General features: G+C 43.2%; 1 protein-coding gene and 1 long non-coding RNA gene across 5 annotated transcripts in view; one reads left to right on the forward strand and one right to left on the reverse strand.

Annotated features, from left to right (window-relative positions):
• The window catches only part of Kif6 (kinesin family member 6), a 301,789-nt gene that overhangs the window by 56,580 nt on the left and 219,734 nt on the right, over nucleotides 1-25,475 (forward strand). For all 4 annotated transcript variants that reach the window (XM_063238936.1, XM_003473663.5, XM_013156868.3 and 1 more), the window contains 2 exons: nucleotides 10,715-10,862; nucleotides 15,302-15,411. In XM_063238936.1, coding sequence (XP_063095006.1) covers nucleotides 10,715-10,862; nucleotides 15,302-15,411 — 258 coding nt within the window. The remainder of the gene's footprint in view (nucleotides 1-10,714; nucleotides 10,863-15,301; nucleotides 15,412-25,475) is intronic.
• On the reverse strand, nucleotides 12,843-16,056 carry LOC134473701 (uncharacterized). The gene is made up of 2 exons (XR_010044090.1): nucleotides 15,905-16,056; nucleotides 12,843-13,290 (listed from the first exon to the last, which is right to left on the reverse strand). It is a non-coding gene; the product is annotated as an uncharacterized LOC134473701 (long non-coding RNA).

Consider the following 25,475-nt stretch of genomic DNA (forward strand, 5'->3'; position numbering starts at 1 on the left):
TACACAGTGTACAGCAGGCTTCCCATAATGCAATGGGTGCTGAAGAAACATGGCCGACCAGTTTATCAATACAGAACTCAGTGTTACAACTAGAAAAAAGTACTTTCTGCTTTTTTTGTACAAAGAAATCTAAGTAATCAGTTCATATTTTATGCAAGATTCTGCCCAGATAAATTTCTGTAGGCAATGAATTTTCCCACTTGATTGTATAAGGCTTTGTTGTTTCCTTTTAGCTGCCTGTTTCAACAGTCATCTGAAAATGATTACATATTTAATGGATCTAAGTATTTGTTCTCAGGGATCATGGGAAAAATATCTGTCAGAAATGCTATGGTAAATGCATTTTTCATAATATAAATAAGACAAAAATGAAGCCTTTGCTTTTTAATACTGTTTGCTGGACTTCAAACCGAAACATATTTCTGGACTGGACTGTGTTCAGAGGTGGTCATTTTCTTCTATTGAAGTTTCGTGCATTGCTGTTATGTTTTCAGATTTAAGCTGCTTATTATTAATATTAAAACAAAATGGTCTCTTCAGGAACTTGGGAAATAAACAGCCTCACTTAGAGAGCACACCGGCCTGGATGCGGCCCACACACTTACGGCTGGGAAACTGCTTCGCGAGCTTAAAATCTTTCTTTCATGAGAGCCTGTTTGGATCACACGCCCGTGATGGGTTTGCCTCTTGGGAAGTTTGTGAAGTGGATGGAACAAGACTGTGGGCAGAGCTCTAAGAATCAGAGTGGGGAAGGCTCCCATGGGTCCCCTCTCTTAGCTGCGTCAGGGGGCTCCTTTGTGCGGCAGTGACTGCTCTAGAAGGAAGCACCCAGTTTTCATGTCCTCCTGTCATGCCGTAAAGCTTAAGTGAGAGCAGTGATGGGAGAGAAGCCCATCCCGTCCCCCGGGCAAGCGACTCATAACCTGAAGCTGATCAACGAGGGCCAAGGGCAGCGGTGACCACTGTGCTTAAAAGGGGCACCCAAGTCCTGGGGGCTGAGCGTTCAGAGTGAATTTTTTTAAAAATGAGTTCTGTCCAAAACCACAGCGCTGAACCTGGCCCGGGAGCCTCTTGTTTGTGACCCTTGTCCAGGAGTTAGTGCACCGCCCTCAGGTGCTTATAGGAACCTCTGACTGATGATCCTGCGAGGAAGAGTGACCACCTGGCCTGTATTTATTTGTAGCTTTATTTTACTCACAAATCTGTACATTTTTTCCAATCTGGATACGCTTACATTGGATATTCCTTAACCCCCAAATAGTTCAGTGTAACTCAGTTTATTTCTCACCAGGATTTAGAGTTACATCCGTGTGTCTTAGAGGTGAGGCTGGAAATGACCCAGTCCGGATCATGCCAGAAAGAGCCTTTAAAAGGACGGTGTCTAAGAGAGAAGTCAACATCCCTTGTGGCAGGACCTCTGCGCTGCGCACCTCCAGGAGGCAGGGGTTCCCCGTGGTCCACAGGGATGGCTGGGCACCAGGAGCGCTGGCATCCACGAGAAGTATGTTGTGACTTGGCGCCAGGTCACCGCATGGCAAAGCTGCCCTGCCTGCACGTCTAGGCGGGAAAACACGCCTCTGGGCAGCAGCCACGTATCAGAGACGTGGGGAGCACTGGGACTGAAGCAAGCTGAGAAGACGCGCCTCACCCTGAGGTCTACCCACGCAGGTGGCCTTTCTGCGCCAGCCTGAGTGCCCTGTGGGCACCAAGGGACTACAGAGAGATGTCTCTCACATGGCCCTAAAACTTTAAGTTGCGGCTGTTTGGGTTGCACGTTAGAGAACCCAGCTTAAAGAACAGAGGACTTGCTGCCTCGTCTAAGTGGGTTCGCCCAGATTCTTGAAGAGAGCACTGCAGAAATGAGGGCCTTCCCTACTGGAACCCAGGCTCCCACCAGCCAGGGTTCCTGCCAAAGGCACCGGTGTGACAGCTGGCAGCTGTGGGGCAGGGACCCCAGCAAACAAATCTGTCCCCCTCCTCCTCCCCCTTCCCCCCTCCTCCTCTTTCACCTCCTCCTTCTCAAAATCCACTCTCTGCTGCCCTGCTGGAACCAGCGTGTCACCCCTCTCTGGGCACAGTGGCTGTTACAGACAGGCCGGGCTGCAGGCACTGATCCACCAGGCCCGAGCTGGTGCTCCGCACCCCTGCTGCTACACCCCGGGGCCACAGCTGAGTGGGGAGAGGGGAGATTAAGAAAGCAAGAGGGCGATCTGTCCTCAGAGTCCCCAGCTCGCCCACGTCCCCGGAACCTAGGCCTGCCTCCCTTGGTTTTCTCATCTCTCTTTCACTGCCCAGGGCACATCCGTGAGCAAAGCTTCCTGGAAATGCTACAGTTGCGTGTGCCTTTGGCTTCACTAAGGGGCAGTTACTTTTAGACATGGCAAAGTTGAGTAGAGATCTCTGTTTTTCGGGGTTCCAATGCCTGTTAAAACTTCAGGCTGCCAAAATTACGCACACAAAGATGCCCTGAGGTGACCAGTTGATTCACTCCCCGTGTTCCTCTAAAAAAGACAGCAGCTTGCACCAAATTGCTGCCTTGGATGCTCTCGAGGACTGTGGGACTTTATTTTAGGGAGAGGACGGCAGCGGACCGAAATGAACTGTGCCGAGAGTTCCAAAATAAGCGAGTTTCTGCCACTCAACTGTGAGCGCAGAGGCGGGGGGAGTTATGCTTTAAAATACAGACTTACGTGACATTGCGTCCGAGATGGTTCTTACTGAGATTAAGCAAAGATTCATATTCAAGTTAAGCATAGATGTAGTGTCATTTATTAGCTTGAAAAATTTGCTCTTACTACTAATCATTTGTTCTGTGTTTTCTGAGTAACCTATTTCATCTCTATAAACAGTTTATAAAACAGAAATATGCATTTTCTTTTGATTCTTAATCAAAGATACCGTTTTTCAGGTGCCACCTCACCTGCCCCTCTCCCCTCCACAGTGAAGTCAGCCCTCCCTGACTGTCCACTGCAGCCTGGCCCTGAGTCTGTTTTCCAGAAATTCCTTAGAGGGAACTCTCTTCTGTGAGTGAAAAACCGTCAGAAGACTTCTGATGACACCAGTTTTAAAATTCATGATCCTGTTTTTTTTTTTTTTTTCCAGCTATGCCAGCTCTGCAAATTTGAGAGTCTACAGTTAATTTTTGTTGTTGTTGTTTTACTTTGTGAACTAAATGGTCATTTCAGTAATAATTTTGTGTTGGTTACTTTGACATAACAGATGCTTCAAAGCTGCTTGTTTAGAGAGATCAAAATATCTCATTTCATGCAGATACTTCCAGACAGTCTTCAGCTCAGTCTAGTTAAACACATACAGGCTAATAAAAATGAAAAACTAAATTGAAAAATGATCTGTACTTTTTTATCAAGCATAGAAATATGACGTGTGTAGAATAATATACCAGTTTATAATCCCCCAGAGGGTAGAAGCTTCAGTTTTGTTTTTATTCACACAAATATTAAAAGATAAGAACTGACAAAATATCTTAGCCTTATAGTTTAAACTCCTAAGGCAAATGCATTTCACTAAAGGAAGGAGAGGATTTCTACAGTGGAAATTTAACTTGATCATCCAAGTCTAGATTTATAAGGAGTGTTACATTTACATGTCAGGACTGTCTCTAGCTAAGAGGCTTTCAGCAGCAGCCTATGTTGTTGATTTTAAGAAGTTCAGAAATGTTTATCACCAAAAAGGTCCATTCCATGTTTCGTTGCCAAAGTTTTTCACTTGGGTTTCATTTCTTCTATTAATTACCATTCTCTCCTTCTAAAACCTTTTAAAAATATTACAGAAAAAAGGTATCAACATCTAATTACCCTCCATTTACTATGGGTTCGTTTTTGCCATTTTATTTTTACAGTAATTTTGTTAACATACATTTTACATACCAAAAATTTTATCTTTTAAATCATGTAGTTTAATAGTTTTTAGTGCAGATATGCAACCATCAATAACCAATATTTAATACCAGAATTTTTTTTTTATCAGTACCCGGGATCGAACTCACGACCGCCTGCTTATGCCGCTGAGCTAAATCCCCAGCCCCCAATATCAGAACGTTTTTATGAAAGCTTCCAAAAAGAAGCCCAGGCCCCTCCCCGTTCCCAGTTGTTCCCGTTTCCCTCCCAGGCCACATCAGCCACGAATCTGTTCTCTATCTTGATGGGATTTACCTCTTGTAGGCATCTCATATAAGTAGTTTTACGGTGTATAGCCTGTGAGTGGCCCCTTCCTCTACATTGCCAAGTTACATCCCGTGGAATGGACGTGACCCATTTTGTTGTCCATCCATCAAAATCAGAAATACAAATGTCTACATGAGTCCTCTGCCCCCTTTTTAGCTGAGTTGTTTTGTCCTTGTTGGGTTGTAGGAGCTTTTTATATATCATGGATTAGGGACACGATGTCAAGTCTCTTTCCAGACGCCTTGCAAACTCTGTCCCGTTTCATGGCTGGTTGGTTTCACTCTGCTGTGTCCTTTGAAACACAAAAGTTTTAAATTTTGATTAAGTCTAATTTATTTTTTCGTTAGCTACTTGCATTCTTAGCTTTATGTCTGGAAACCAGTTGCCTAATCCAGCATCATGAAGAATTTATTCCTATGGTTTGATTTTTTAGGCTTTCTTAGGTATCAATACTTAGCTTATGATTCATTTTGAATTATCTTTTGTACATGATATGAGGTAGGGGGTACCGCTTCATTCTTCTACGTGTGAAGTTTTAGCATTTGTTTGAACATTGTTTTTAAAAACTTTTACCTATGAAGTAGCTTTCACAGTCTTGTTGAAAATGAGCTGATTATAAACATAAGGATTAGTTCTGGACTCTGAGCTCTGTTCCACTGACCCGTCAGCCTGTCCCTATGCCATTGTCCTACTGTTTCAAATATTCTAGCTTTTATAACAGGTTTGGTAACTGGGAAATGTGAATCTTTCACTTTTGTTTTTCTTTCTCAAGATGTGGCCATTGAATTCCCATATAAATGTTAGGAGAAATATATCACCTTCTGCCAAGAAGCGCCTCAAATTTTGATAAGATTTGGAAAAATGGAGAGCTATTTGGGAAGTATTGCCATCTTTCTCCATTCTGTTTGGGGCTAGGGATTAAACCTGAGGTTTCACGTGCACTAAGCATGATGCCACACTGAGCTGCACGCCATCCATGAACATCATCATTTTAACAATATTAAATCAGACACTCTGCAGCCCCGCTAAACCCCAGTGCTTCTAATAGGATTCCTTAGGGCTGTCTTTATGTAAGATCTCACCACCAGTCTGTTCTATAATAGGCAAGATTATCCTGTGATAATAAGTGAAGAATTAAGAATTCCTAGATAAAGCCTGAGATAATTTGTTGCTAGCAAAGTAATCAGTGAATTTAGGCAAGGAAAGGAAATAAAAAACATTCAGATTAGGAAGAAAGAGGTTGAACTGTCCTATTTGCACAGGATGTGTTTGTGTATGTGGAAAATCCTGAGGCACCTCTGATAGTCTAGAGGGGAAAACTGAGCCCAATTCAGTTTTTCTTACTATACACTCACAGCATAGATCACTTCTGCTGCCGGATACCAAGACAGTTAACTCTGCAGCGTGGGGAACAGCTGGGTCTCCTGGCATCCAACACAGTTCTGAGGCCATTGACCTGGAGCTGGTGTCAGATTCCAAAGGGTGACAGCTCAGCCCCCCAAGACTGCTCCCCTGCACTCTCTTTAGAATGCTGATTACAAGCCTCCTATGGTCTTAGCTATGCTTCCAACCAAACAGCTATAAATTATGGCTCCCACGATTCTCTGGTTTGATTAAGAGATTCATAGGCTGCAAGGAAACACATGCTGGCTTACAGTAAAGCATATTACAAGAGGTACAGATAAAGCCACAGCAGCAGGCCTCGCAGAATGAGTGGGAACTTTCCCTGCTGTCCATGTCCAGAGCCTCTCTGAGCCCTGTCCTTTAGGACTCTGTTTATTCTGTGTAGCAGGGATCAAACCTAAGGCCATCACACTAGCTACCACATCCCCAGCCCATTTTTAATTGTGTAAAATTTTGAGACAAGTCTCACTAAGTTACTGAGGTCAGGCATGAACTTGCAGTTCTCCTGCCTCAGCCTCCCAGAGTGCTGGGATTACAGGCTGTGTCACTAGGCCCAGCTCCTTACGGGTTTTCATGGAGACTTCACTGTTAGGCATCACTGAAGCATGAGTACCCGTGGGGAACTGACTGGAAGGAACGAGTGTGGTCTGATGGCAACGGACCGGATGGGTAAACCCAGGAAGGTGTGTCTGTTCAGATTCTTCAGCATCCCCACCTGTGAGGTGGGGAAGACCCTCCTGAAATGGGGCTCATCGTCTATCACAGGGTAGGTCAGAGAATGTGCTTGTGACCAATGAGAGTCTCTGTGACTTACCTTTGAAAAGAGAAATTCTAGTCCTGTGGCCTGTCTTGGGAGGGGAGTTACAAAGTCAGGAACTGTGAATGGAAACAGATTATGAGGCATACATCTGAATGTGCGTGTGTGTGTGTGTGTGTGTGTGTGTGTGTGTGTATGTGTGTGTGTGTGATTATCACAGAATCCTGTGGCACTATTAAAAGTTATACATAAACTCAATAAGCTTGCAGGTTACAAGATCAATGCACAAAAATAAGTGTATTTCTACACCGCATAATGGACAATCTGATGAGAAATTAAAATAGAAATTTTAGAAGTTCATCCCCTTCTGCCAAGCAAGCTATCCAGTCCAGTTTCTTTCTTGCAGCATTCTGAGTGTGTTATCTGTTACCTCCGGCCTCTACAGAGGAGAAATCCAGTTTTGAGTCTATGAGGAGTACTTATGTTTCTTTTTTTTCTAATAAAATTTACTTGGGCTAAAGCCTTACCTGTGGCAGGAGCTACCTGGCGCGCGGTGTCTTACTTTTTCCCTGCTGCACATTAGTGCGTGTTTACAGTTCGTAGTGTTTGCATGCCTTGTGTAGAGCAGGTGCGTGCACATGACATACCCTGACTCCTTCCTTCACTCCTTCCTCTCCTCTCCACGCCTTTCCTCCGTATCTTGACCCCTGGCCCATGTACGAAAGATCTCGCTCCCTACTTCCTAGTGTGTGTGTGTATCTCATCAGTTGCTTCTCTCTCGCTCCTTTCAAGATTCCGCGTCTGTAGACAGTTTGATCCTGATGTGTCTGCATGTAGATGTCTTCCTGTTTTATTTTGAATTCACTGAACTTCTTGGATATTTGGATTAATGTTTTCATCAAATTCAAGAAGTTGTCTGTGACGTTCCTTTAAGTGTTCCCTCCCCTCTCCTCTAGGACTCCCCTTACGTGCATGTTGGTCTCTGAGGTCTCTCTTCATTTTTCTCTGTTCTTTTTTTTTTCCCTTCCTCAGACTTGATAACCTGACTTAAACTATCGTCGAGTTCACTGCTGCTTCTGCCAACTCAAATGTTCTGTTTTAATTTTGGATGTTTTAGTGTTTGACCCCAGAATTTCTATTTGGCTCCTTATAAATAATTTCTATCATTGTATTGATATGCCTAATTCTGTGTAATTTAACTCTGACCATGCTTTCCTTTTGTTCCTTGAACACATCTGTATTAGCTCATTCAGATCCTTTGCATAGGAAAACAACAGCTGTGCTGCTGTAAGGACTGTTTCTGTTTACCCTTTTATTTCATGTATATGGGAATGTTTTCTTCGTGTGTGTCTTCTAATTATTTACAAGCTGGCATTTTCAGTTCTCAGCTGTAGCAGCCCTGGAAGCCAGGTTTCCTCCTCCCAGGACTGTCTACCACTGCTGTTACCTTACTGCTTGTGTCTGTAGCAGCCGTTCTGGGCTAATTCTGTAAAGTCTGCATCGGAATGTGTTAGTGATTTTTCTAAACCTCTTACTGACATTTTAGTCTATAGATTTTTCTTTTAAATTTTCGTCACCGTCTTGTTTGCCTCATATCCTTGTTCCATACAGCCTCTGAAATCTCTTATCCTCTAGCTTAGCGCTCAGCTAATTCACCAGACAGATGTCCTTATGCGTCATGCATCTGTCAGTCTCCGACCTCACACCAATGAGGTCTCCTTGTGTGTGACACACCTTCAGCCTCAATATCTGCCCTGCCTCACAGTTTCTGCTTGTGCAATCTCAAGGCCAACCAGAAGTAAGGTAAAATGTACTTCTGAAGCCTTATCTGGACATGCACGTACATGCCCAGGAACAAATGTGTGGCCTTCTAGAGTCCAAGGAATATATCGCAGCCTCTCAGATCACCTTACAGACAACTCATTCCACAGATTTTGAAGCACGTGGCCACATTCCTATTTACCTCACTGCTTGTTCACCTCACAGGACGCTGTGATGTTAAACACTTGCCACTGATTATTTTCAACAAACACCCTGGAAATAAGGCTGCTCGCTCAAGCGAGGTGTGAGCCAAGCACAGAGCCCTCTGTGCTTGGAATGAAACTTTTCCAGGGGGCTCCCAGGGAGGCCAGAGACTGGCATTTCTCTGGTAATGGGGCTTTTTGGGGAGCTCCAAACTTGTGTTGCTCTTATATGACAGATAGGCTGCTGGTTTCTACAGCTCCTGTGGATCCAAGGCTATTAATTTTCAAGGCTGTCATAGATCTGTGGAAAGAGGGCTGGGAATTTTCAAGCTAAAACATCACAAAACTCCCTATTCCTGCAGTGTTTCAGCTGTTTTCTTAAGCAATCCTTGGATTGTTTTGCACCTTTGGATGACTTCCCAAGTTCTGAAAAAATTTGATTTTGACCATTTTTGCCACTGATGTCATTGTTCCCGTGGAGGAGTAAATTTTTTAAAAATTTTACATGCCAGTTCTTTCTCTTTTATTTTTAGTCTGTGTACTTTCTAAGCATAGATGACACTGGAAGCACATGAAAACGTCTAGGGCCCAATGAAGAGTAAACAGAAGACTGGAGAGAGGAGGTTTCTAGACAAAGAAACTAGAGACAGAATTTGCCCACGGTCATTACTTTATTAAATTTTTATTGTAGCAGTATAATAAATAGCCATCGGAGTATCTGTATCCTTTTTGCTTTGCACAGGGTCCTTTAAACTATACCCTCTGCTTTTCTGTCCCCATAGCACATGAGGGGAGGGGAAGCACATATTAAAGGCACATGTGCAGGATCGCCAGCAGTGAGAAGAGTTAAGTGTAACAAGGTAGATGTAACCATCAGCCGGCACCAAGGGGACATGATACATTATTCACTTTCCTGGCTACACTGTGTCAAAATGAAAATGTTAACTTGTGCGTATAGTCTTTGTTTTCTGTCAAGAATCAATACAGTGTTCATGATCTGATACTTAAAGTTGTAGACTTCATTTATTTAGAGCATTTATGGCCAAGAAATATTGCATTTCCAAATCATTTTGCTAATGGGACATTTGTGTTTAATTGGTGACAAATTCTATTGGGGAAAAAGATTCTATAATCTCTTACCTAAGAGCATTATGGTAGCTCGAGCATCCTAACAAGCTGAGCATTTCAACAGTGCACTGTCACCATGTGTAGACACATGAAGAGATGAAAATTCTCAAAAGGAGAACATTAAACCACACAGTAGCAATGTATTTTTTCTCTTTCTTACTAAGTCCTTTGAGTCTGCAGCACTGACAGCAGCTCCTTACTGGTGACAGGATGTATTCCTTTGTAGCTAAAGATATTTTTGTAGTTTTCTGCCTGTATAAGATGCTGAGGTCTTTGCTGACCACTTCAGAATGAGCTGTAGGCAAAATGCGTATTTTGAGACGGAATTATGGTGATACACCACTCAACATGTAGGCATGAGAGCATCGTGAGGCCTAGAGAGAATTGTGCACAGGATCTCAGTGGCAGCAGTACAGCAGAAAGCCCAGTGTGAACAGTAAAGAGTGATCTTTGCATCTAAAAACCAGTTGCAATGTGGGTACCATTAGCTGACATCACCAGAGCTAGCTTGATGAAAACATCTTGCAGATCAAGAGCCACTTGTAACCAAAAGAAAGGAGGAAAGTGAGAAAAGCTGCAAGAGTTTACTATTCTGTGTACCACAGATAAAAGACCCACGCTTGAAAAAAGTCTGCATCATGTCATGCACATCATCAGAAGCATGTGCCCCAGGTGGTGGCCTGCAACAGCCGGGCGTGTTCAGGGTCCCTGGACCACCGTCACACAGAGGGCTGTTCTGCAGAGCTGCAGAACACTAATGGCCACAGAGTCTTACCAGAAAGTCATTCCAAGGAAAGAGAGCAGCAGAGTTCCAGTTGGTGCTGAGAATTAAGTATGGAATTACGTGACAGGTTCCATAGCAGCACACACAGTGTGTGCCTGTGTGCTCAGAAACGACAGCCACTGTGCACATTCACAGGTGACATACCAGGTGTCAGGTGAACAGCTGGTCACACTGGGGGTATTGTTTTCCAAGACTCATTTTTTAACATACTCTGATTCAACGCCAATATACTGACATAGAAAATATTTGAGACGACTGGACTCCATTTGAGCCACGTGTCCTTTTTAGGAGGAAAGTTTCAATGCATGAATATTCTTAGATTAAAACATAAATTCTGGATAGGTAGGCACGCGCATACTTAAATATCTCTGTAGAATTTCCCATTAGCGTCATTCCAGTAGCATTTCACAAGATTAACATTACAATAGGAGCCGTCTCGTGCAAATGCACATAGCAATTTCAGTATTAAAAGTTTGCCATTCCTGCTTTGCAGTGTCCTGGCAGGGTACAACGGTACCGTCTTTGCCTACGGGCAGACAGGAAGTGGCAAGACCTTCACTATCACGGGTGGAGCCGAGCGCTATAGCGACAGAGGGATCATCCCAAGGACGCTGTCCTACATTTTCCAACAGTTGCAGAAGGTACGAGACTCAGTTCATTTTGTATGATAATATTCAGAAATTTACCGTGGACAAGAAACTTACTGTGACATCCTATTATCTGGCATCTAAATGAGAAGGTATCACCCTGTCTTAACTCTAACCTTTACATTTAAGGAAAGGTTAAGGTTTTGCTGGAGAGGTGGAAATCAGGGCTGCTGCTTCAGCAAAAGCTCAAGGGGAGTTCCTTCTGGTCCTCCCACAGGGCTTAAAAGAGTAGACAACACCTCTTAGCAACCAATACCTTGTATTCCACCCTAAGAAACCAAGGGATATCCTTTTGCCAAAATGGACCTTTCTTTCAACAACTGCAGTGCTAAATAGAATAGGATGATCATTGCCTTCCCACACTTTAATAGAAGCCAGTTTACCAGAGGACAAATTTCACTGCAAGGAGTGTTATAGAAGAAGGAGCTTTCTGTCTATATTGTGCGTCATTTATTTAGCTCTCCAAGCAGCCATTGCTTTATCCTTAGTCAATACCACACCTAATGCAACTGGCAACCTACATGTCTGTTTTGTGGCTGGGGGACTGAGCCTCCACTTACATATTTTTCTCTGCTTCTGCATCTTATGAATAGCTGATCTTGAGCTCCATCCCCAGCTGTCCAGCCAAATGCTGTGCTTTTTGGTACTATGTACACTACCTCTATAGCTTTCTTTTATTGGATATGTGTTTTTAAAAATTCCTCTATAATAAGTCACTTAACTTCTGGAGGTTTCATTTCTTTCCCTTGCTGAAAGGAGAGACTGAGCTGTCCTCAGAGGAGCTGTCACATCCCTTCTGGATTCAGCGATTTCTTGGTGATACGAATTCTGTGTAACAAATGTCTCAACTAGGTCAGTGTAACAACCCCTCCAAAGTTTCTGTACTGTATCCTATTTGCATTTCCAGTTGCAGAGAGGAGAAGAAATCGCTGAGATCTGCATAATTCTAATTGTCATCCATAAAGTAGCAATTACCCATTAGTTCAGCTCATCTCTCACTCGCTCAAGCTCGCCAGCTCTGCACGCTGGAAACTGTTGAAGAGAAAAGGCTGAGGATAGTGTCCGTTCAGGAGCCAGAGCTCGCCTTCTTTTCGATTACTCACGTAGTTCCAAGATGACTTATTTGTTTTGTTCCCAAACTAAGAATATGATTTCAGATAGAGTTTATTTCCGTGGCCAAACATGGGAACCCCATTGTCTTGGGAAGATCCCGGGGTGCAGGTTGGCCTGGTCCTGAGGTGTCCTCCTGGCAGCGTGTGGCCTGGGGCGGTTCCTCTGTGCCTCAGGCCTGTGGGGCTGCTCCGAGGAGCTGAACAGACCATCCTTAACGGTACCGTCCAGCCCCTGGCTCATGCATGTGCTCAGTATGCGATAGTTATTACCACAGCTGTTAACATTCATGCATATGCGTTTGGCCAAATGATCCTGGCCCGGTTTGCAACCCTTTGCAACTCTCGGAACAAATGAAGCCAATTTTCCTGATTAAGTTAAACAGAATAAACAAATCCTCCCCTAATGGAAAATACTTTCTGTCTCTTTTAAAATTTCCTCTATGGTTACCCAAGTACAGCTCTAAAAACTCTAAGCGCCTCCCGAGTCCTTACCATCTGTTAGGTTCATTGTTTTAGATCTGTTTGTCGTTGACATTCCTATAAACCCCATTTCACTCTAAATGAGCCCAAATCACACCTGGCCCTAGAGAAAGCCCACGGGACTAATTTATGGCCGGGACAGCTCTTTTTAAATGGACAGATTTCCCCGATGGGACACAACATAGTCACTATACCACTATGCCTGGTCAGGCAATTTAAAGCACATTGTGAAGCTTGTCCACATGGTGCTGCTGAGAAATGCAGACCACCTCTCAAATTCTTAAATAACTGACTCTGCAAAGCTTTATGTCAAGATAAACTAAGAGCTTCATGCGTCCTGGTCCCAGAATGCATGTGATTGTGACACAAGCATTTTCACTAATTGTAAGAGAAGATTTATTCCATTTATTTTAGAAATCATGGCTTATTATAATTATTATTATTTTGAGTGCTATGAGGCACATACTTGTTTTGGGACCGGAGCGAAGGCTGTCTGCAGGAAACATGTGTGAGACATTACAGTCCGCAGCCCAGGCTTTGGACAGGAGTGCGGAGGAAAGGTAGCCTGCCACACAGCCCGGCGGGCTTGCAGTGCGCGCTCCAATAAAAGGCCAGAAAACGCAGGAGCCGGAGGAGCCAAAGGCTCCATCCTCCTCCTCTCAGGGCAGCGGGCCTGCTGTTTTCCTGACTTCTTAAGATTTATTCTCATTTCTGGAAGAAGAAAATTTTTCCACCGAAGACTCAGCATACAAGTTGGCTGCTCTTCTTGCTTTTCATTTCCTTTTCCTTTATACTCACATACTTAGTTCTCTGTTTGGAGGCCTCTGCACCTATGATTTAAAAGAACATCAGTGGCAGGGATGAGGCAGCAGCAGTGATTCTCGGGAACTGTTACGGGCCTTACATATTTTTGGTAGAGTTGTAAATAGTCTTATTTCTCTGTCATGAGACCCCAAGATTAGAATTATTATTCCCTGATTTACTATCACAGTAAAACAACTGAGGGAAAGAGCTGCGGGCTCACTTGATTGCAAACAGAAGATTCAGTCTTCAAACCCAGACCTGTCTGATGGTGAGAACTCAGACTGTATGCTGAAGTTCAGACCATAATCTTGGGGCTATGTTCAGATACGTGTTTTTAATGTTAATTTAAGCAGCAATGTTACTGAAGGGTCCCTTATTTTTTTCTCATGCTCTGAGACTCTTCTAGAGAGAAGCAAAAGATAATATATATCTCTGTTTACCATGGGACACTTTTTTCCCAGAGCAGTTCACGGAATATTTTGGGAAACACTAGATTAGCCTAAGAGTCACAGTCTCTGATACCCGTGCTGAGCCAAACCACAGCCAAACAATTATGTTGAGATGCTCCCGTCCCTAAGCCAGGACCTTGATGCACTGGACAGGCCATTTGTCAGGGTAAGCACTGGAGTCCCTCACAGCAGCGAGGCCTCCAGCATCCGGCTGAGAGACCCGTGCTTAGCAGGGATTCAGCCCATGTCATCACCGTCCAAGGACCGCGACATGCAGCATTTCTGCTGTAGCTTGAAGTGTCTCTGTTACAGTCATGCATTGGCTGGACGTTGCCTTAATTTTTCATGTATCATTTTATTGTCATGAGGTGGTAACATCTTCATTTGGGTAATCTGAGCCATTTGGGGACAAAAGAATTATTGATGTTAAACTAAAGAACACATCAGGCTTTCGTATCTCATTTCCTCGCTTTCCTGGGGTCCGATTATTGGGCTCACAGCTGGTTGGCTGAGGAGTTCAGCTTTTGATTTGTAAGCCACTGTTCTCTCCCTGGCCTCCAGGCCCTGGTTCTCTCACCCTGTGAGTGAAACCTATTTAATGAGTGGCTGTGTGATGGTAAAAATCAGTCAGAAGGGTCACCCGCGTCACTGTCCCCTTGACCTAGCCAGGCTTCCTGCCACGAGACCCAAACACACTCTTTTCTTATGAGGGCCGGGGTACTCTTTGCATCAGTGGAAGCATTGGTGTTGGGAAGGCTCCGAAAGAATTATCTGATATTTGGCCTGGAAAACAGATCTTGGAATTGTCTCAGGAACTGAAAAGCGTTCCCGCGGCGTCTGAGCTCAGAGGGAGCAGGTCCTGGCTGTCTGCAGCCGCACGGGGTGAAGCCTGGCTGACTCTCAGCCTCATGATGTTGATGTACCCGGCCACAGCCACAGAAAACGCTTTCTCTAACCAGCAGCCGAAAGTCTCTGATTCGGGAAAATTAACCCAGTAAACAATGTGCAGATAGAGAATCGTCGGTGTCACTGACTGCTCTAAACCATCTAGCATCCCCCAGGCTTGACTTTGCTATCATCTACCTATGTTATCAGAAATTTTTGATCCCAGAAAAGTAATAGATAGATGGATATAGATGATGGAAACTATTTGCTACTGAAGTTTTTGAACCAAAGTAATAATCTGTGTTCTCTTATGCAGAGACTATTCATACAATGTAAGACTGTTTTTTTTTCTTAGTAACCTTTTGCGGGAGGCTCTAGCAAGTGCAACGTGGTGTGTTACACAGTTCTGCAACCAAGTTGGCTCATTTTAAGTGTAGATTGGTTTTTTATATATAATGTGGGACCAATAAAAATAACAGACCGAAGTTACTTGTAATCATGGGTGTTGGCCATTAAAAAGAAAGCTCCATGCGGATGGTAACTGGCAGCTTGAGAGTGTCACGGACTGAAAATGTAAACCATATAAAGTGGGCGTGACAAGGAAAGAAAATGTGAGGCACCGTGATGATGAATATGTTCTTCTTTCTCCAGGTCCAATTGTTATTTATAGTCATTCAATAATGTCTTTCCCTTTTCCAATCAGGATAGCAGCAAAATATACACAACACACATTTCCTACTTGGAAATCTACAACGAGTGTGGTTACGATCTGCTGGATCCAAGACACGAAGCCTCCAGATTGGAAGATTTGCCGTGAGTAGCAGAACAACAAAGACGAAGGGAAATTATTTACAGATGTTCGCCCGCGATTGTTTCTTTGAAAGTCTGTGTGTTTCTGGTCTCAATCATAATTAGCAAATGCGGGCTAACAGAATCTTTTCATAATATAATGGATATTTTTTCACTTATGACAAATGGACGGTAGTGATGGGAACTAACTCAGTCACTGGGAAAGTCTCTCTGGGAACCGGCATCACTGGCTCGGGGCTCCAGCCGGGGTGTGTGGAGGCCTGCTGGGACCTGCAGGGCTCTGCCCCGTCCTGTGGACCTGTGGGTTCCTCTCATCCTGGCCTTCTCTTTTTTGAAGAAAGTATTCAGATCAGAGTTCAGGTAGCAACAAGCAAATCCAAAAGAGGGGAAAATAAAACTTTAAGTTCTCTCCAGTCGCTTCTCAATCAGTCGTGCTAACAATGTTGTGCATTTATCAGAGTGGTTTGATGACTGAAATTCTGTCTCTGGAACTTACCTGTTGATGGAGTTAAGTTCCTCTGCCAGCCTGTGTCCAGTGCCGCTCAGTACTTGGTTGAAGTCTGCCTAAACTAGACATGTTAATTGATAACAGTTTACATTATCTTTTGTCTAGACATCATTTATCAGAAGTTGCATATAGTCAAGAAAATATATTTTAATAGTCATTAACTATTCTAAAGTAATTTAGAAAATATGTATTATTTTCTATAAAGAGATCAACTGCAAAATAGGAAGAAAACGAATGGAAATAATTTATATTAAAATTTTTTGCATGTCATTTCCTTTATGCTTACAAATTAATACATTGGAGTTAGGCAAGGGGATTATTATTGTATTCTAAGTGCTTTTTAAGGGAAAGAAAAGATTACTGACTCCGTGGAAGAAAATGGCCTTAAAAGAACAGTTGGAATGAAGTTTACAAACAAAGGTAAAACTTCTCACCTGTGAACACCAGGTGGGCACCCGGTGTTCACAGGTCCTCAGGGTTTGAAAGCCTCCTTCAGATTGCTTTCAACCAGTCACACCTACAACTGACAGCTTGAAGGCTGCTACCAATAATCCAGGAGTGGAGGGGGAGGAGGAAGGCGGGAAGGGGGAGGGGAGGAATCTGAGGATTGCTGGCACCTTGGATTTGCCTGAATTTGAAAAGGAGGGTGAGTCACTGGAGGTTGGCGCTCTCAGGTCACTCACTGAGGAAGCAGAGCTAGAGGGGAAGGATTAGCACCAAGTTTCAGAAACAACTGGTTAATGGTAGAACAAGGCTTACGAACCAGTGGTGCACGCTTTCATGCCAGAAAAGAGGCTCCATGATTTTTATGTGGAAGCTGTGGAAATTAAAAAGCCAATTATAAAAGAAAAGTTCCATCAGAAAATGTAATTGGGCAATGACGAATTTTGCACATCTACCTGTGGCATCTGAGGATGCTGGACTGAGGGTTTATATTTATGGTTAATTCCCCCAGCGTGAGAAATGTGCCTTCCTTGGTTTGGGACGCTCCCTGCTGCATGCTGGAAAGGGTCTTTCATAATTTATCGCGTTAGCTTTTACACCAAAACTCTGAAATTGAGAAGATGAGGGAGAAGAAGCGGGATCTCTATTCCTCTGAACCTAATTAATATGGTTTGCTACAGTCTAATGGGAAGGACAGGGCTGAGAAAGACGCGTTGGAATCCGAGAATGCTTGGTTAGAAGTCAGGAAATCTGGGTTCACGTCTCAGCTGCAATTTTTGATAAATTCTTTCATTTTTCTGTGTTTCTCTCTGTCTATAAAACATGGGCGTCAGATTAAATAATACTAAGCAACCTTCAGATTGCCAGTGTCTACACTACAACAGCTGGTGACCTTCTTAGGCTGGGACACGGTGACTCTTCACCATTTCGTAAAAGAATAAGAATCGATTGAGATCTTTTCTGTCCTGTCTTTCTGGAGAAGAAACATGGTGCTCAGTTCGCTCTGTCCTCGGCATTTCTCACATGCCTGGCATCTAGCAGCCACTCTCAGGGTTGGTCGGATTGGCTGTATAGATGCTGGTAACTTTCCTTCTTAAACCACGACACTTTGGTAGCTCTGCCTTTTGTAGAACAGTCATCTGACTCAGGTTAAAAGTGATGTCAGGTACAGAACAGACGTGTTCAGTGAATGCCACATACACGCACGTGGTATGGAAGATGTCCTCTTTATCCTGACATTTTGGCCCATACTACATGATAACAAATTCCATTAAAATAAACATGGCATTAAGAAAGACGATTCCTCTTCCCTTATATGGAAAAGTTTAGTGTTAGTTCTTTTCTTAAGTTATAGTAGAATTCACCTGAAAACCCATCTAGTCCTAGATTCATCCTTGTTGGTAGTTTTAGTCACTGCTTCAATTTGATTGCTTATGTAAAGGTTATTGATGCATTTAGACTTTTTTGTGTCTTTTTGGATCGATTTTGGCAGGTTACATATGTCCAGGAAATCATCCATTTCTTCCAGATTCTCCAGTTTGTTGGAACATAAATTGGGAAATTATTTTGGTGATTCTCTGAATTTTAATGGTGTCTGTTGTATTTCACCCTTTTTATTACTAATTTCATTAATTTGGGCCTTCTTTTTCTTTTTGTGAGTTTGGCAGTTTATCAAACTTGTTTATCTTTTCAAGAAACCAATTGATCCATTGGGTTGTGTGGTCAGTTTTAATTTCTGTACACAAAAATCAATCTCACCAATATTAAATTCACTGAGAAAGAAGTCAGGAAAGTAACTACATTTTTAATAGCTTCAGAAATATTAAATGCCTCCAAGTCAACCAAAGAAAGTGAAAGGATTTTGCCCTGAATGGGACGCTGCAGCGGTGGGAGGCGGAACCAAAGGCTCTATCCTGAGGTCACCTTCCCCGCCCCTAGGCAATTTACCTGCGGCACCAATGAATTCCAGGGGGCTACCTGTGCATCAGTAATGCCCCTTAGGCTCCACCCCAAACCTAAGCTACATGTATGCCCCCCCCACCACGTGTCCACGTCCAGCAGAGAGAAAGCCAGACCCCAGAGGTCATGGAGTCTCTCTCCACATTCTTAAAATAAAGGCCATTTTTATTTCATATTTCTTATCTTTTTAGCCGCACCAGAAATTCTATCAGAAAGGAAAGGCCTCTATAATGAAAATTGCAGAACTCTGAAAAAAAATGAAAGAGGATATTAGAAAATGGAAACATATCCCTTTTTCTTGGGTTGGTAGAATTAACATTGTTAAAATGGTTATATTACTAAAAGCAATCTATCTATTCAGTTTAGTTCCCATTAAAATACTAACATTCTTCACAGAACTAGAAAAAGCAACACTGAATTTCTTCTGGACTTAGAAAAGACCCAGAATACTCAAAGCAACTGCACAAAAGGGCAGTGCCAGAGGCATCGCCACCCCAGGACTCCAGGCTGCACTGCGGAACCATCAAAATGGAACTGCAGGCCAGTGTCACAGAGAGGAAGACACAAAAACAAACCCAAGCACACACCACCGTCCGATTTTTTACAAAGGAACAAAAACACACTGGAGAAAAGAAAGTTTCCTTACCAAATGGAACAGGGGAAACTGCTCAAAATTGGAACTAGATCCTTGTCTTCCACACCGCACTAGAATCAAAGTGAATCCAAGACTTCACTATAACAGCAGAAACATTGAAACTACACAGAAAAAACACGACACCACGGGCACAGAGACTTCCTGAACAGAACTCCAAAAGCACAGGCCATAATATCAAGAATCAACACATAGGACTACATCAAATTAAAATGTCTCCACATGACCAAGAAAATACTGAGGAGAATGCAGAGACAGCCCCCCAACACGGGGAGGAGCTTTGCTAGCTGCGCGTCTGAAAGAGGGTTACTGTCCAGAGTGAATGCAGAACTTTTAAAAATTCATGCTAGTCCATAAACCAGTGAAACCCAATAAAAAAGCAGGTAAGCAGACTGAATAAATATTTCACAAAAGAAGTTTGAATGGCCAAAATGCATGTGAAAAAAATGTCCTGAGCTCTTATCCATCACCAGAGAAGTGTAAATTAAAACCATGTTGAGATTCCATCTCAACTCAGAAGAGGTGTTATCAAGACTGCAAAAGCCAGTGAATGCTGGCAAGGCTGCAGAAGGAGAACTCTCTGCACTGCTGGTGGGAATAGAAACTAACACAGCCACTGTGGAAATCAGCATGGCGATGCTGCAGAGCACTGCACAAAGGGATACTGTAGACATGCTATTCTGGGGCATACACCAAGAGAATTAAAGACTGCATACTACAGAGATCCATGAATACCCGTGTTTATAGCATCAGAGGTGGTAAACAGCCTAGCTGCCCATCAGCAGATGAGTGGTAAAGACGATGTGGTACATATACAAACAGTGGAATATTATTCAGCAATAAAGAGAAATGAAACCCTGTCACACACGGGAAGAGTGGGTCGAACTAGAAACCATCACTTTAAGTGAAATTGGCCAGACTCGGAAAGTTAAACGCTGCATCTTGTCTCTCATATGAGAAACCTAAAAATGCACTAATTAATAAAGAATTAAGATGAAGGAAAGAGGATGGGAAATCAGGAGGCAGACTTTGGGAAACCAGGAAGGAGAAGAAGGGAGAGAAGGAGAGTGGGATTGAACCTGATTCTGGTCAGCTAAACACACTAATCCCATCACAGTTAGTATTAACCTGCATTGAAGAACTTCAGCAGGATAAAGAAGAGTCCCATATCCACAGCAGTAGGCTATTGACTTCATATATATTGCTATAGGGTACGATTCCGAAATGGCTCAAGAATCATGTTGTCCTTTGGTGAGACGAGAACGGGGTTTGATCAGTAGTCACTGCTAGTTTTCTGGGGTGCAGGGTTAGAATGCCCTTCTTTTTACTGAGTGTGGAGTCATTGTGACGGAGTGTGATCTTGGCTGTGTCCAGATTGGATGAAGAGTGTGGATTATTAATCTAGTGTCACACACTCGAGCTCAGACAACCTCTTACTCCGAAATCCCGTGCACCTGGCTGATGGGCTTCTTCTCTGTTGTGAGCTGAAGTGTCCCAAACACCCAGATGCCTTCTAAAAATTGTGAACAGATGTCTTGGTCACTTCCCTGTAATCATCTATTTGAGAGACTGTGGCAATAAACACAATTGATCCCTTCTACACTTTAATAATTGACTTAACCATAAGTAATTGCTGCATGCTTACATCTATGTTTATAGTGGCACAATCTGTAATGTCAAATCTTGGAAACAACCCAAACATCCATCACCTGAGGAATGGATAAAGAAGATGTGACTTTTTCTATACAATGGAGTACTACTCTGCCATGAAGAAGAATATGCTTGAGCCATCTAAAGAAATGGATTCACCTCGAGTCTGTACCTTTAAGTGAAGTAAATCAGATACACATATGTAAATACCACATTGTTTTTCTGGTGTGAGAAACCAAAAGTGTAACTAAGGTCCAAAACGTGTAATAGGTGTTGTAAAATAGGAAGAAAATATTCAAATGGGTAGGGGAACAAGAGAAACCAAAGAAAAGAATTAAAAAAGAGAGAGAGAGAAGGAAATGGAAATGAAGTTTTTGTAAATGGGAGGGAAGAGGGGTGGCAGGGAGGCAGGGAAAGAAACCAGTCACATCACACACAGGTACAAATTCTCTGTGATGAATGTGATCATTATGTACATCTAAAATGTACCAGTAAAATCTGACTGAGAGAAAAATCGCTGCCTTCTTATACTAGGAACTCTTAACCAAGTAAAATGGAACGCAAAGTCATTTCCATACCGTGCAGTAAACCAGCAGTAACGGTTTCTTTACCACTGATCAGCACGGCTTCTTCAGTGTCACCGGCCGGTCCCCTTCTTATCTGCACTCTGCCATATCTGTTTCCTTTCTTTTTCTTTTTCTTTTTCTTTTTTTTTTTTTTTTTTTTTTTTTTTGCATTCTAATGCATTCTATCTTCTGCCTTTGCAGAAGTTTTTGCCTGTAAAAATGCCTGTGGTTTTAGTGTATAAAATGCCAGGGTATCAGATTAAAATCAATTGCTTTTTTGCAAATTTTGCTATAGTCGTTTGAGAGAATATCAGAAACACTCAATGAACTCTAAATGTGCAATTAAAAGTGTTAAGACCAAAGCTCAACCAAAATTGAAACACATAATGGAACAGCCTTGTATTATGAGTTCATAACTTAAAATCCTCTCAAAAAGAAATCTCCAAGCCAAAATGGTTTAAGAGAATGCTAACACTTAACTATCTGACATGGTCCTTTTCAAGAATTAGGAAAGAAACTGGGTGTGGTCGTGCGCTCCTATAATCCCAGCACTCAGGAGGGCAGAGCAGGAGGATCACTGCACGGCTGAGGCCAGCCTGGGAATCCAAGGCCAGTCTGAACTATGCAGTGAGACACTGTCCCAACATAACAGAGAGACAGACAGACAGAGAGAGACAGGGATAGAGACAGAGACAGAGACAGAGAGACAGAGAGAGACTTCCCAAGCTGTTCTTTGAAGACATCATTAGCCAAACACCGAAACTAGATGTCCTGGCTCATATCTAGATGCCCCCCACACAAAGCCTCATGCAGTCCCCAGCGGCGCCCTGGGAGTGGTGGGGTTTAGCGTACATAACTGTGAATCAGGGTGTGAGAGTAGGTTTGGAGTGCGGATGATGAAGCTCACCCTGGCTGTGGGTGGCACCATCGTGGCCTCGTAGGATAGAACAGGACAGAAAGGCAGGCCCTGCCGCTGCCTGCTGCTGCTGCCTTCTGCCTGTCGAGGTCCAGAATGTGCTCTTGGGCAATGCCCCCTGCCATGCCACCCCGCCCAGGGCAGGAGGGACCTGACCAGGGACTGACGCCTCAGCAAACGCTGGACTGAAATAAACCTGTCCCCCCTTAACTCACGGGCGGGGGCCTTTTGTCCAGCAATAAAAAAAAGTAAGACACTAGACAAAGATAGTATCAAAAACTTGTTTAAACACAGTAGCAAGAATACTTCACACTAATATCTCTCATGAGCGTAGGCTCAGAAGTTCTCACAAGAGTATCGGCAGTTGAATTCAACAATGTAGAAAATGAATTACACATCACAGCCAAGTGGGATTTAGTTCAGGTTTCAAAAGTAGCTCAACACTTGAAAAATCAATTGGAGTAATCTACCGTAACCAGGGCTACAGACAAAATTATGTGAGGCTGAGAGAACGTGTTCGCTGCTCATTCATGATAGAAACCCCAACAACTTGAAGATAGAATATCAGCTTGTTAAAGGGCACCTACAAATCTTACAGCTTACATCAAATATAATGGTGAAAAGACTGTCCCCTACGATTAAAAAAAGTGATAATATCCATTTTTACTGTTCTTATCAAAGACCAAAAATACTAGCCATTGTAGTGAAATAGAAACAAGAAATAAAATTGTATTTTCAAATGATAGAAGCCAGCAACGCCCAAACACCAATAAACACGTTAACACGTTAAAAGGAAAACTGTGCACCAATGTATCATGTACATAGATGCCAAAAATCCTCAGCAAAGTATTAGCAAGTCAAATCCAACGGAGTATAAAAAGCAGGACACATGATAACCAAATGGAGTATTATTGTGCACATGCAGATAGTTCAGCACTGCATCAATAGACTAATGAGGAAAAGTCATAGGATTATATCAATAAATACAAAGAAAAAAAAAACAGGAAATTCAGGGTCCATTTCTGATCAATACCACTGGTAAATAGAAACGGAGGGAAATTTTCTCATTTGGATAAAGAATATCTACAAAACTCTTGTGTATGTAAGATCCTGCTGAATGCCAAAGCCCTGGAGACTTTCCCCCTAAGATCAAGCACCCAGACAAGGAAAGGAAATAGAAATGGGAGGAGGCGGTGCATGCTTGTAATCTCAGCATTTGGGAGGCTGAGGCAGGAGGAGCGCTGTGGTTGAAGCCAGCTTCGGCTACAAAGTGAGCGCAAAGCCAACCTGAACTGTACAGCAAAGTTGTCTCAAAAAGGGGGAAAAAAGAACTGTTGTCTTTGTTCAGAGATGTTGTGACTGTGACTGCCTATGTACAACATCCCGGTGAGTCCCTGAAGTAAACGATTATGGCAAGTGTTGTAGTCAGGGGTTGTGAGAACAATAAGAATCAGGACACAGAATTTATAATATTATTTTATGATGGTCACCCAGAGTTAACACAAGATAGTGCAGGAAATCTGTCCACAACACTTAAAATGCAGAATATTCAGCCAAGGGTCTGGATCCCACAGCAATGTCCTGTATGAGTCCAGATGAAGACTCAGAGCCCATGACAGTGCCTCCCACGAGTCCAGCTGGAGGTCCAGAGCCCACAAGAAGGACCTACACCAGTCTCTTTTATGGATCTGTGTTGGGAAGGCCCAAAGGCCAGCGGTGGAAGCCAGGAAGTCCATGCCAGCGGGGTAAAGGAGTTGTGCTGGTGGGATGAGGGTTCTACGCTGGAGCCGAGAAGTCACACTCACAACAAAGGCCAGGGCTGTCTTGAAAGGCACCACAGCCATCCTCGGTGACACGGAGGCCCCGAGCTCCTCTGACGATAAGCACAGTTGGGCACTTGCCAGGAAGCCAGCATGACAAGTTTCTCTTGTAGACTAAATGGCACACGTCTTCCCCTCCAGAGCCAGGAAGCAATGCTCCATGAAAGGACCAGGGCTCCCCCAAAGTGAACCACAGCCACTCTCACCAACAAGGTCCCGAGCTCCTCCGATGACAAGGATCAAACCCACACTGGGGAAGTTAGCCTCCTCCAGGAGAACCAATGGCTCAAACAGCAACACCTAAAGAAACCCACAACGCCTGTCTTCACCACTTCTCTATTTATGCTGGCAGCTTTCCTCAGGTGGAACATCAACGCTCAACACCGTGTGGTTTAATTCAGCTGGCATTAAGTTGCCCACCAGTTTTTAACCCTTAACAGCAAGGTTGCAGAATGCAAGGTTATTGTGCAAAAGCAGTTGCCGCAGGGCTCACAGGCACACCCCCAAACCCCGGCTAGTCAGGAGGCTGCAGACTGAGCGTTTGAGGCCATCCTGGGTAACGCAGCGAGACCCTGTCTCAAAATAAAAATACAAAAAGGACTGAGACAGCTGCATAGTAAGCACATGTGGGGTCAGGGTTCCATCCCCATTACCAAAAATAGTAATAATTAATTAGTGTCCTATCTACCCCCGTAAACAATTGGAATTTGAAGTGACAAACACAAAGCCATTTATATCAGCACCAAAAATAAAACACTTAGGTATAAATCTGACAAAACATGCCCAAGATCTATGAGGAAAACTACAAAACTCTGATGAGATAAATCAACAAAGATTTCAATAAAGGGTTTCCCTTGTCCATGAACAGGAGGACTCATTATAGCTAACAGGTCAGGTCTTCCCCACTGATTTGTAGATGAACTACAGATCAATTTGGTCCCAATAAAACTCCTTATTAATGCAAACATCTGATTATAAATTTTGCATGGGAAGCAGATGACCCAGAATAGGCAGCACAATACAGAAAAAAATGAGCAAATCAAAGGATGAACCATATCCACTGTCAAGATGTGCCACAGAGTTGTAGTCATCAAGGTGCCAAGACCCTGACATTAAACCTGCACAAGCCGAACTTGAAAGGAGTTACAGATCTGTAGTTCTATTCATGGATCCATGCAGTGCAGTGTAAAGTGTATAAAGTCTTCTGGAAGATAACATGGAGGAGAATCTATGTGAGCTCTTACGTAACACCAAAAGGGTGACCCAGGGAAAACAAGGCCGATGAGCTGAAGTCCTTAAAATTAAGTTTCTGTTCTGTGAAAGACACTATTAAGAGAATAAAAACACAAGTGACAGACAGAGAAAATAATTACCAAGCACTTACACGATGAAGGATTTATATCCAGAATGTACAGAGAACTCTTAAAACACAATAAGAAACAAATAACCAAACTAAAAATGGGCAGAAGGTCTAAGACAGGTCAGAGATGGCAAATAAGAGTATGAAGGCAGCTCAGCGTCCCCTGAGAACTGCAAACGGAATAGCGGTGAG

Source organism: Cavia porcellus, unplaced genomic scaffold (assembly GCF_034190915.1).
Source record: "Cavia porcellus strain 051 isolate PalLab524CR breed Dunkin Hartley unplaced genomic scaffold, mCavPor4.1 scaffold_28, whole genome shotgun sequence".
In the NCBI taxonomy this organism is placed as follows: Eukaryota; Metazoa; Chordata; class Mammalia; order Rodentia; family Caviidae; genus Cavia; species Cavia porcellus.